The following is a 12176-nucleotide window of genomic DNA, read 5'->3' on the forward strand; positions in this document are numbered from 1 at the left end:
GTCCTATTCTTGACGTTGCAGAAAATTTGTGTATATCTAAATCTTTAATGCTCTTGTAAGTAAGAAATTTCTCATCATGTGAAGCATCACTACATTTCCCTCAAAATAATCCCAGTCCCAATGCAGTGTCAATCCAACAAATATGCATGGGTTAATGTAAAAAGCATATATTTGGGCCAAAACATATCCCATGCACAATACTGTAAATATGTTTTAGGCTGTTTAATATTATTCTCTTGATCTTTTCTCAAAATGAATAGTGAGTGATAATTTTAATTACTGATATTAACATCATCACAAGGCTCGGATGTTTCACAGCACCTGGTGAGAACCACTGATTCCGGTGGTTTGATATAGAGAGATGAACTGTGGGGGGGACAGTGCATGAGAACAGCCCCACGATTAAGAACACCTTTGCTCCAAACATAATGATGATGATGATGTGAAACCCACTACAGGATGACTCACCCTTGCAACATCAGACTCCATAGTGTCCTGGGAACGAAGTCTGGAGTATTCCTCAGATATGGCTTCAGATGCTTCCTCAGTCAGCACTGGCTTCATACACTTGGCAATGTGAATGTACTTTCGCATAAACTTTATGCTGATGATCTTGTCACTGAAATGAGAAAGTTAACTTGAACAATCTGAAATAAATGTTTTCCGGAAATAATGGCAGGAGAACAAATGAACTATACGTACGTCCGTGATCGTGTGTTACCGTGGAGCAGAGCATCATATTTCTCAAAGACTGGGGTCTTGGTATCATCTTCTTCCTCAACATCTGGGTTCTGAGTGGCCAACATGTCTGCAGCAGAGCCCATGGGCAAGACCTCCCCTTCTTGTTCGCCCGGGTTCCTGAACAACCACACAAGACATACATGAGTGGAGTGGTGGTGGTGATTTTTGTTTTAACCGCTCAAGCCGGTTCGATGTGTATGTGCAAGGACCTACAAAACATCACACAGGAGCGGTTTGACGTATACCTGTACAGACTAAGTTAGCGATGTTTTAGATGTAGATCTGCATGCCACCTGTTGGTAGTCAATGTCAATTTTGAGCACAACTCGCAACACAGGGTATATTGCTATGCAGGGGAGTATCTTCTGCGTAATGCAGCATTGTGTTGGTGTAAAAAAAGAATTTGTTTCATGAATGTCCTTGCATAGTTTGTATTTATCTAATGCAGTTCTCGAACACATATTAGGTGAAAGGAGTGATGAGAATAATCCAAGTGATAACGAAAGTGTTATCGATGATGATTATGCACAGCAGGAAATTACGTGTGATGTACATAATGATAGTAATATAAGTGAATGCTCACCAGAGTGGTCATGGACACCTGTTGATTTTAATTTTACTCCAACAAGAAGGTAATTAGGCATATTTTTACTTTGCATGCTTCCTTTTTGTATGTACATACATCTGCATGATATGAACTGCATATCCACATATTTTGAACAAAATCGGACAAGTCGTTCAGAAGTTATAGCAATGTTTGTGACAGCATGGAAAATTGTGATATTTTTCTAAAACTTATTACCGCTGTACGGTAAAACTTAGCCAACTTTTAATACCGGCTTGAAGGGTTAAGAGAAGTACATCTAGGTAATCATCCTCTCTGAACAAATGAAGTGGAAACAAAATAAAATTCTTCAATCTACAGAAGAATTTGAATCTGAATTATAAAAAACACAAATATTATTTTACTAAGCCAAAAAGATCATAGACGCATCAGAAGGGAACGTAAGTTCCCCGAGTAACAGAACACTTGAAATTTATATGCCCTTCATTAATCCACTCTTACACATAAAATCAGCAGTCTTCAAGTCATTCTTACCAATTTGCTCTGCCTCTTCAATAATGCGGAGCCCTTCTTTAGATAGGAATAACCTATAAAAATCACACTAGCCATCCCAAACACATGCTACTACTTAAACTGACACTGTGCAAATGACGTGATATTTACACAGCACACTCTTTCATCGTCACGGGAACAGATTTGCCAATACAGCAGGTGAAAAAATACCAACTTTGAGATTTCTGTATATAAGGAGCACTGTACTGACCTCGATGCAAATTATACCTACACCCTGACAATTCGTTGCCAGATTTTGAAAAAAAAAAAAGGGCCAGGATTATTCATATATATAGAAAATATTATAATTAAATGCATTATTTAGTTTTACTTGCAAATACCTTCCAAAAATGCCTGCACACTTGGGCCAATACAATACTTACTTCCTTGCACAGCAGAAGTCCATTATAGTGAGAATTGATAACGATGAAAAATGTACACACTATAATGGACTGTCGTGATATCCCATTTTTCGTAAAAGTTGAAAAAGATACAAAAAGAAACCCATTAAAATCTGCACGAAACAGCAATCAGTTTGTTCAAAACTTATGTTTTCGAGGAAGATTTCCATACTGTGGCTTACTCTTTAGTTATTTTCTAATTCCAATACTATGTGAAAGCACAGGTTCAATTTCATTGTTAAAAACTGTAACAGTATCACTCCACAGGCTTCAATGGCAAGGGCTTCAGATTTCTTACTCAAATACAGTGGAACCTCAATTACCCGTTCCCGGAAACTACATTTTCCCGGAATATGCGTTCAAATTACGTGGTTGCGCAAGCATCGTAATTAAATCACGTTGTAAAAATCCTACATTATCCGTTCCTCGAAGAAACTATTTCCCGGATCAACAGTCCATGCTAAATCCTCGATCAATCGTTTTTTAATAAACTGTACCTCACGAAAGGACGACTATGGCATACTTACGGATCTTGGCGTTAACGCCCCGTCATTGTGATAATTAGAGCAAGTACCGTACTGTACTGGAAAAGCGATCGGCGGTGAACTTGCATCAGGGACTATCTTAGCATCGCATTCGGGCGGTATTGTTTAGAGAATCTCGGAAATCATAAAGCAGAGTGGCCACAATAATTGTAAAGAAACACGGCGCATTTCGACATCTCTGCTTGAAGACTAAACGAGTTTCGTCAAATGTTCGCACATATAAAACGTCCATTATATCCAGGGTTAGATGTTTATGTTTTTACTTTTTTTTCGATCGTACTGCCGAACAGGTTTTCAGCACTTTTCTCAGGGCACTGTAGAGTAACTGGGTTTTCAGGCAGAAATCGAAACTGCGCCTTCTTAACATAAATTTAGTACCGCATTTTAATATTATCGTACACGATTATGTTAGCAAGACCACGATTATGTTAGACCAGAACAGATGTTGCACCGTACATTAAAAAAGAAAGCCATGGGAGGTTTTGGGATTGCCTAGTACTATTTCGGTCCTAATGTAAGACTGGGAATTTTATGTTTTCGTTTTTAAAGTGCCAAAAACCGCAGTCGTTTTATTTGCGCATGTTACATGTAAATGATTTGTATCATTTCCAACTCGTACTGACATGTGCAGCGAAAGCACTTTCAAGATGACCTCAAGGTCACAAAAAACGTAATTTCTGAAATTTTAATGTTTTTTTCCTCTTTCCTATTTGATTGGATTAATGACGGGCAGAACTGAATATAAGGCATTTGAGAATTTTGAGAATCAATACTTTCGAAACCATGTTTTCGAATTCAACATAACCTTTAAAAGTCGATGTAGGCCTAATTTACGCGGTACAAGATTTCCAGAAACTAACTACGAACAGTATACCGGAGATAAAATTACAATGAAAGATTGAGAAAAGAAGGGATTTCGCTTTCATGTTGGGCGCTTTTGTATCTAATGTACTTTATTTTATTAGATGAGAGAATTAAAAACTACTTGTGGTCGATTGTCGTTTGGCTTGGCGTTATTAGATTTTTCGAAGAGTTAGGCTAATCAAAGTTACTGAACTGAAAGAAGTTTTCGCAGAAAACTGACAAAAATTCCCCTGTAAAATTGAATATAAGGTATCGAGATTTTGAACTCGCGTACCCGTAATTAATCAGTATGTATGGCTTTAATGGCGTAAATAATGCGGTTTCACGGTCTAACGTGCCTGCCTCTCATCCAGAGACCCTGGGTTCGATTCCAACCAGGTCAGGCAATTTTACCTGTATATAAGGGCTGGTTCCAGGTCCACTCAGCCTACGTTATTACCTTTAATTGAGGAGCTATCTAATGGTCAGATGGCGACCCCAATCTAGGAAGCCAGGAATAGTGGCCGAGAGGATTCGTCACAGTGACAATGCGCCACCTCATAATCTGCAGACCTTTGGGCTGAGCAGCAGTCGCTTGGTGGGCAAAGTCCCATTAGGGCTGTAGTTTGGTTTGGTTTAGGAGATTTTGTAACATTATAATTATACATATTTTATTTTTTGTGATGTTTAGCCAAATTGCTAATTGTTTTCATTCATTCCCGGATTTTCCATTTTCCCGTATTGTACGTTTTATTTTCATGGTCCCCCGAAAAATGGAGAATTGAGGTTTCACTGTACTCTCGCTTAACTTAATTGTGCAAGTATCATGAAAATATATTTGAAGCCGAAGTAGAGTAATGAAAACCTTGTTGCTATAAATTTATGCTAGAATAGCCTTTCTGTAATGTAACCAGACCTAAGAATATATAAACTAACCTCAGAAATCTTGAAGTATTACATTCTTATTTATTTTCAGTACCTAGTATTAAAATTATGATTGTTTTTCAGCCTTTATTTCTAACGAGTTATTTAGATTACTTAGGGCTGGTATTATAACAGAGGGTTAAACTGTTGGTTCAGTTTAAACTTTGGTTTATCTGTTAGTCGTGTATTATAAAATTTAAGATTAAGTTTAACTAAAGATTAATTTTACTGCCACTCATCTACAGTTTAAACTGAAGTTTAAGAATACATAACCTTACAACATGGCAGAACAAATGGATCTCGAAGATATTTTTGAGGTGTTTTGAAGAAATACTAAGCGATGACGAAGAAGTAGTTCAAATTATTGAATGACCATGGTTACCACGAGTTTTTCTTGCAAGGTCACGTCACATTCATATGTGGAATGAAAAATAGTTTTTAAATAGGTTTAGGCTTTCAAAACAGACTGTCATAACCCTATTTCAGCAAATCGGTGCTAGAATAAAACATGCAACGAAAACGTAAGAATGTAAACATGACTTTATGAACAGTTTGAATGTCAAAAGTGTAAATTTTAGAAAATAAAGTAACTTCCTTCTCTTTTAGAAATCATGCTGTAGAACCCCTCAGTCAGTTACTAATAGCATTACGGTTTTATGCCTCCCGTAGTATGTTCATTGCAATGGGAGATTTCGGAGGAATTCATAAGGCCACTGTTTCACGGACTAAATAAATCTTTCTGTACTAATTGCACAAGCAATTCTATTTCCTCACAAGTAAAATGAGGACAACATGTATTGCTTTTATCTGCCATTTTACCTACAAGAAGTAAACAAAACATTATCGATAGTCATATTTTCTTGCAAGTCACTGCAAAACATTATCGACTGTCTTCTTTTCTCGCAAGTCACTCCTACCAAAATCGTATATTTCCTTCTTCACCTTTGTTTAACTTAGGCCGGCCATTATAAGACTCAACATTGGTTTAAACTCAAGTTAGTGTTTAATTCAATCTTCCATTTAAACCCTCATTTTAATACCGGCCCTAGTGCACTTATTATGAAAACATGTTTACCCTTTCACTTCGAACATGAATGTTTGTTTATACCAATCGACAGGTATTAATCAACTTTGACAGTGCCTTCGAATATCAGCAAGAGAGCTTGCCAGTGCACATACCGAGACATCGATACTGAGGGTAATCAACTGTGTACAATATAATCACTGAAGCCTTGCTGAGTGTATGAATAATGCATAGCAAAAAGCTTACTGTATTGAACAGGTGGAAAATTTTTACCTGATTAAATCACATGTAGCGTCTTAATATGGGCCGTGAATGTAATCAACCTAAATAAACTATTATCTTACTGGTACCTGTTCTACATCCATTAATAAAATAAGATCACATTACCTATATCTGTGCATGCGCACCACGTGGTCTGATATCATTTTATCATGTTCAGTATCTACCAAATCCAACATCACAAAGAGTAGATCAAAACGGGACAGCAAGGAGTCCTGAAGGCCAATGTTCTCCATGGGTGTCTTGTACTGGTTATACTGCAGGAAGGGAAAAAAAGTAAACAGATGATGAACAAAACTTCAAAGAACAAAAAAGAAGAAGGAAGTTATTTGCCCACATACATAATTTTAGTTATGAGCCTTGCTGAGTGTATGAATAACAATCCTGGAAAAAGTGACACATACTAAATCACTAATTAAAACAGATGAATCAGTGAAAGGGTTCTTGTAACCATAAGATATTACCTACGGTAGTTTAATATAAGAATTTTCGAAGGACAAAAAACACAACACAAAATGAAGCGAGAGCCATAAGAGTCTTAAAATAACTTTTATATGTTTCATACGTCTAACGTATTTTATGCTTGCTCGTATTTTTTTCTGAGGTCCAAAAAAATTCCTATTCTTCCCAATGTTAATTTATTTCAGACATATGTTTTTGTTTATTTGTGTTTTTACACTCATGTGATAAAGTGGAAAGGATGGTAAACAAATTCCAATATCATAAATCAGCAGGAACAGATGAAATTAGACCCGAATGGTGAAATACAGTGGGAAGGCGGAGATGAAATGGCTTCATAGAGTACAGTAAAACCTCGATGCATCGTTCTTCAAGGGGGAGAGTGAAAATGATGATGGATGAGGGTAAACGATAAATGCGGGTGACATATAAAACAGGGGAAAGTAAAATAATAAAATATGGGTACTGTATTTTTGCATTTTTTGTCATGTAAATATAATACTAATAATAATAATAATAATAATAATAATAATAATGATGATGGCATGTGGCCTCCGAAGATGGGTGCAGGTATCTCACTGATCAGTATACCAGGCAAAATGTTCACCGGCATCTTGGAAGGGAGGGTACGATCAGTGGTTGAAAGGAAGTTGGATGAAAAATCAGTGTGGTTTCAGACCACAGAGGGGCAGTCGGGATCAGATTTTCAGTATGTGCCAGGTAACAGAAAAATACTACGAGAGGAATAGACAGTTATATTTAAGTTTCGTACGTGCAGAGAAAGCATATGACAGAATACCGAGGGAAGGATTTTCACTGTACTGGGGGACTATGGGATTGAGGGTAGATTATGAAAATCAATCAAAGATATTTATATTGAGAATTGGGCTGCAGTGACAATTGACGGTAGAATGAGTTCTTGGTTCAGGGTTCTTACAGGGGTTAGGCAAGGTTGTAATCTTTCACCTTTGTTGTGCATAGTTTATATGAATCATCTGCTGAAATGTATGAAGTGGCAGGGAGGGATTCAATTAGGTGGAAATGTAGTAAGCAGTCTGGTCTACGCTGACAACTTTGTCTTAATGGCAGATTGTGCTAAAAGCCTGCAGTGAGTATGGTTATGAAAATTAGTCTGTCCAAGTCTAAACTTCATTGAAAAAAAAGAGAGAAAAGCGCGCAAGCCGCCAGATACATTTTAATTAGTCACAGGGTGATTAATTGCGTCGTACCTTGTGGTGTGTGAGGGATTCTAGAGGCCTGTTGACCGCTTTGTTGCCCCTGCACAATAGTCTTGTTACAAGCCGGACCTAACCAAGCCAGACCAATATTTTCTCATAGCCCAGTCTTGTAACTAGTTTCCAAGTTGGCAGTTTCGCACAAGCCGCTGTGACATCGTTCAAGACACGCAGCGTTGAATTTCTAACCTCTGTGACTTCGTCTGAGCTGAGGGTATATAACCTATCGTTCGCAAAGGGTCTATGGAATCTTTTCCTAACTACAGGTCATCATCATAATTAGGGAGCGGATTTTTATGTGCTAAAAATGTGAAAAATATTTATTTTTTATGTGCTGAAAAACTTTAAAATATGTGATAAAAAACTGAAATTATTTTCCTTTAAATACCACATAACTACTCGCGCTCAAGAAGTAAATAAGTATAATGTTTTCTATTAGAATATGGTGCTACCAAACGTGCTCCTTAAGGCAAAATGATGTCTGTGTATGGAAACGTGCTGTATGGTACATTAATTTTTGATATTCCAGAGTAGATATTATGAATGGTTATTTTTTAAAGGTAATGATTTGCTTAAATATGGCAAAAGCAACCTATCATCTTTGAAAAAATAGTACTAGTTCGTACTCACCCATTATTAGTTGCTAGAAGTAGTCTTAGAATTGCAGTGAACAACAAAGGTCATCTCCAAATTGTCCATCACAAATGCATGCCGATTATCTCTAAAGAATGCCATATACTGCGAAAACGATCGCTCCACATCACAGGAAGTCAGACGAGCATAGTTAAAGAGAGGAATGTCACCAACAATAACGCCATCAATTTCGCCAACATGAGTACCCTCTAATGCATTAGAAATTTGGCACATTGTTTGAAATCCTCTGTTTTTCCTGAACAAATTTTGATATTTGACCTTTAACAGTCCCTGTACCTGCGAAGCCGGGAGTGAATCTAATTTATTTTCAACAGTGCGCACAAGTTACGTGTATCATTTTTGGAAAGCTCACAGACAGGCCTTCGGCTGCCTTTTTCATGTAAGCTGCACTGTCAGTAAGGAAAAGCAATACATGGTCGTATTTTATACCTTTTGGCCAAAGTAAGTGCATGGCTTAATTGAATAACCTAGCCACAGTGACGTGGTTTGCAGCAAGCATTTCTTTACACGCTAGCAAATAAGAATGTTCGCAAACAGTTTTGTCATTCTTCAACGCACCAACTACAACATTTCCTACTTTTCTGCCACTTGAATCAGTGGTTTCGTCAATGCTCACCCACAGTTTTTCGCTATCACATACTGCCCGAATTTTCTGTAAAGTTTCTTCGTAACATTTTGGGAGATAGTTTTTCTTTAATGTGGATTCGTCTGGAGGCTCAAAATTAATGCACTTTGTTAGGAAATTTCTCAGTCTCGGACTATTTATTTTACCAAGAGGAATGTCGGCGCAAACAAATGCTCTGCACACATCTAAATAATACTGGGAATATTTAGATGGGCCTGCATTTGAAGTAGCTGGTTCAGCTATTAGTAATTGTCGCGAACGCACACGCGAAGCAGCCGCAGTATGCTTATTTCCAGACAAATGCTGGATTACTTGAGAACGTTGATCTGCACGTACTGTTTTACCACACGGTTGGCAAAATAATATCTTTCCATCGGTAATGAAAATGCTTTTAAATTCCACTACATATTGTTGAAGACGCGACCTTGTACTCAACTTCTCTTTTGGCATTATTTTGCAGGTTACAACACACGCATTTACGGTGAATCACTGTTTCAATAAAAAGAATAGCAGCGGACACTGAAGGAAATATTTCTTATAAATCTATACAAAATCACACGACCACGGGAACGATATATGGACCCGAACAGTTAACCTTACTCTTAGGAGTGATGAAATTCCACTACCTAATGATGGGGCAATATTCTTCTGAGTCTCCCATGTCGTAACGGAATTACGTCACCTTATCTCTCCGTGATTGCCTCTCGCTGATATTCTATAAACAAAACCCGAGAGGGCTGACTCATAAAGAGTTGGAATGACATCATGCAAGGAAACATCTTGTGCATCAAATCAAATCGCTGTCTAAATGTAACGACGTAGCCAGTGACCAGCAAGTTTTAGAACTTATGGAGGGAAGTCCATAAATAGCCGAAACATTCAGATATATTATGTTAAATACACTGTTAAAAACTATACCGTAATCATAAAATGAAAATATGTGCATTGTTTTATAACACAAAAGCATTTTAAATTTTATTGATCAACAAATATTGGCGATTTATGTGCTTATTATAGATTTTCTTAAAATATGTATTTACATAAAAAAATTGTGAAAATATGTGTTTTTATGTGAAATAAGATTCAGTTTTTACACTTCGGGATGCACAATAGGAATAATGAACTTCGTAACTTGCGTTAAAACTTACGCAAAAAAAATATGTAATTACATAAAAATCCGCTCCCTAATCATAATATACACATATCTTTAATTTGCAATAAAATAACTGAATTTAAAGGTTTCCAAATATTACGAAATGGCGTAAAAGTAACACTTTTTATGCTGATCTCGTAGGCCTGTATCAAGGTTGCAGTATTTTGATACATGATACCTGTATGTTGCCCTTTGGTTCAAGGGGTCTCGGTTGGGTCGAGGATTTTAACTTTCCTGGGTTAATTCCAACAGTTCGGGGGATGTCTGTTTGCAGAATTAAACATTAGAATTCATCTTGGGTAGGGCCGCATTTTCATATGCGTGTAGATTGTATATTATGCGAAAACTCGAAAGACCTGCACCCAGCTCCGGAGGCCACGCGCCATTTATTGTTGTTTTTATAATAATAATAATAATAATATATTTACATAACGAAAAATGTCCCTTTAGAGTACCCATATTTTATTACATTGCTTTCCCGCTATTTATTTATGTTGCCCACATTTATAGTTTTCCCGCATCCGTTGTCATTTTCCCCTTGCCCCCTGAAAAAAGATGCATCGAGGTTTTACTGCATACATTATGATCACCCCTGAAATTAAATACTTACACAAAGTTACATCTTGATAAGTGCTCATGTGTTTTCACTTAACACTGGGAACACTTTCCGTGATCATATAAAACAAGGAAATTAAGCAGAATATGCTTCCTGAAAAGACTGACAATATCGTTTCTTAGTGGAACTCATTACGAACACCACTAAAAATACTAAATCGCTTAGAAACTCGTCACACAATTCCATGAGTTTCTGAACTTTCGCCAATGTTACACACGCACGCACACACACACAAAGCCTCTCAGAAGCACGACACAGTTACTAAAGTTGTATCATGAAAATTCACAGCCTGCTACTTTTCACGGATTTCTTTTCTTCGAAATCGCAGCCTGCTACTTGTTTGGGAACATCTCATTGAATGAAGTAGCAGTTGAGGTAGAACAGGTGACAAAAGCATGGTGATAATCGATACTGTGATTTCCCGCTCAACTTTCAAACACTGATCTCGTATTACCAGCTACTATCAAAAGTCAAACAAATCCAATTTGACCGCAGAAAGTGAAACCAGACACGGATATTCAAAATCCGTATAATAATGTTGTTCATCCGTACAATCGTAAAACACACTCAAAATCCGTACATTTTATGGAAAAACTGGAATACTTGGCAGGTATGGTTCTGGTAGTAACCAGGAACCTAGGGAAGCTGGAACCCAGACTAATACGCTGTGCTTGTTCTCACGGGGTTGCCCCTCCTTAGAGAATCGAAAGTTAAAGGCTCGGGTAGCAAACTACCTGAGGTGGGAGGCGGAAGTTGTGTCGACGCCATGCCCGAAATCATCCTCCCCGAATGCCACCCACTCCAATCAGGGGTCTCTATAGCCGAACCAAGCGGCCAAGGCAATACCCACCTGGTCATAGCCGGTACTGCCCGGGGTCCGATGTTGGACGATGCCTAATACGGGGAGACTGAGGCAATGAGCACTAGGACTTCCTTCCTCCAGTACCCCATAGCGTGTACAGAGCACTAAATATTGGTAAAAATAAATAAAAATAGTTAATAAGAATATGTCCTGGCATTCGGCTGTGCGGGGACCTGAGTTGTCAGGCGGATACTACTGCCCGGGTACGACACACCTGCCCGCCGCTTCCTGGGTGGTTACTGTCATGGGCTTTCGAGCGTAGTTGCATTACGCACATCAAAAAACTTGAAATGGTCTACAATTAACCCTCAAACAATAAAAAATACAGAGGGGACCATGGCCACATGACCCTTTTAGTCGCTTTCTACGACATGCAGGGATTGCCTGTGAATGTATTCAGCCCTTCCCATTCACAGGAGGCCCAACACACTATACCAAACCGCAATCCATGTCCGCGCCTAGGTCGCCCCTTTTAGTCGCCTCTTACGAGGGGCAGGGGATACCGCGGGTGTATTCTACATATGTGTCCCCCACCCGCAGGGGGTTCTTAATTTTTAATCATCATTTCGATATCAGTAAAATATCACAGTACAATATCGATACTGAAACATTGAATGTCAGGGGAAAGTATTGATATTTACTCATATCGATAATATTGCAATGTCCCTAGATATACCTAGTATATAGCCGTCACCTTT

The 12176-nt window shown here is 38.0% G+C and overlaps 1 protein-coding gene across 1 annotated transcript in view; it reads right to left on the reverse strand.

Moving 5' to 3' along the window:
• The window catches only part of Mcm3 (minichromosome maintenance 3), a 154641-nt gene that overhangs the window by 20048 nt on the left and 122417 nt on the right, over window positions 1-12176 (reverse strand). The window contains exons 10-12 of the mRNA XM_068225217.1: window positions 5983-6131; window positions 703-858; window positions 469-619 (exon numbers count right to left, since the gene is read on the reverse strand). Of these exons, the coding sequence (XP_068081318.1) occupies window positions 469-619; window positions 703-858; window positions 5983-6131 (456 nt within the window). The remainder of the gene's footprint in view (window positions 1-468; window positions 620-702; window positions 859-5982; window positions 6132-12176) is intronic.

Source organism: Anabrus simplex, chromosome 1 (assembly GCF_040414725.1).
Source record: "Anabrus simplex isolate iqAnaSimp1 chromosome 1, ASM4041472v1, whole genome shotgun sequence".
NCBI classification, from domain to species: Eukaryota; Metazoa; Arthropoda; class Insecta; order Orthoptera; family Tettigoniidae; genus Anabrus; species Anabrus simplex.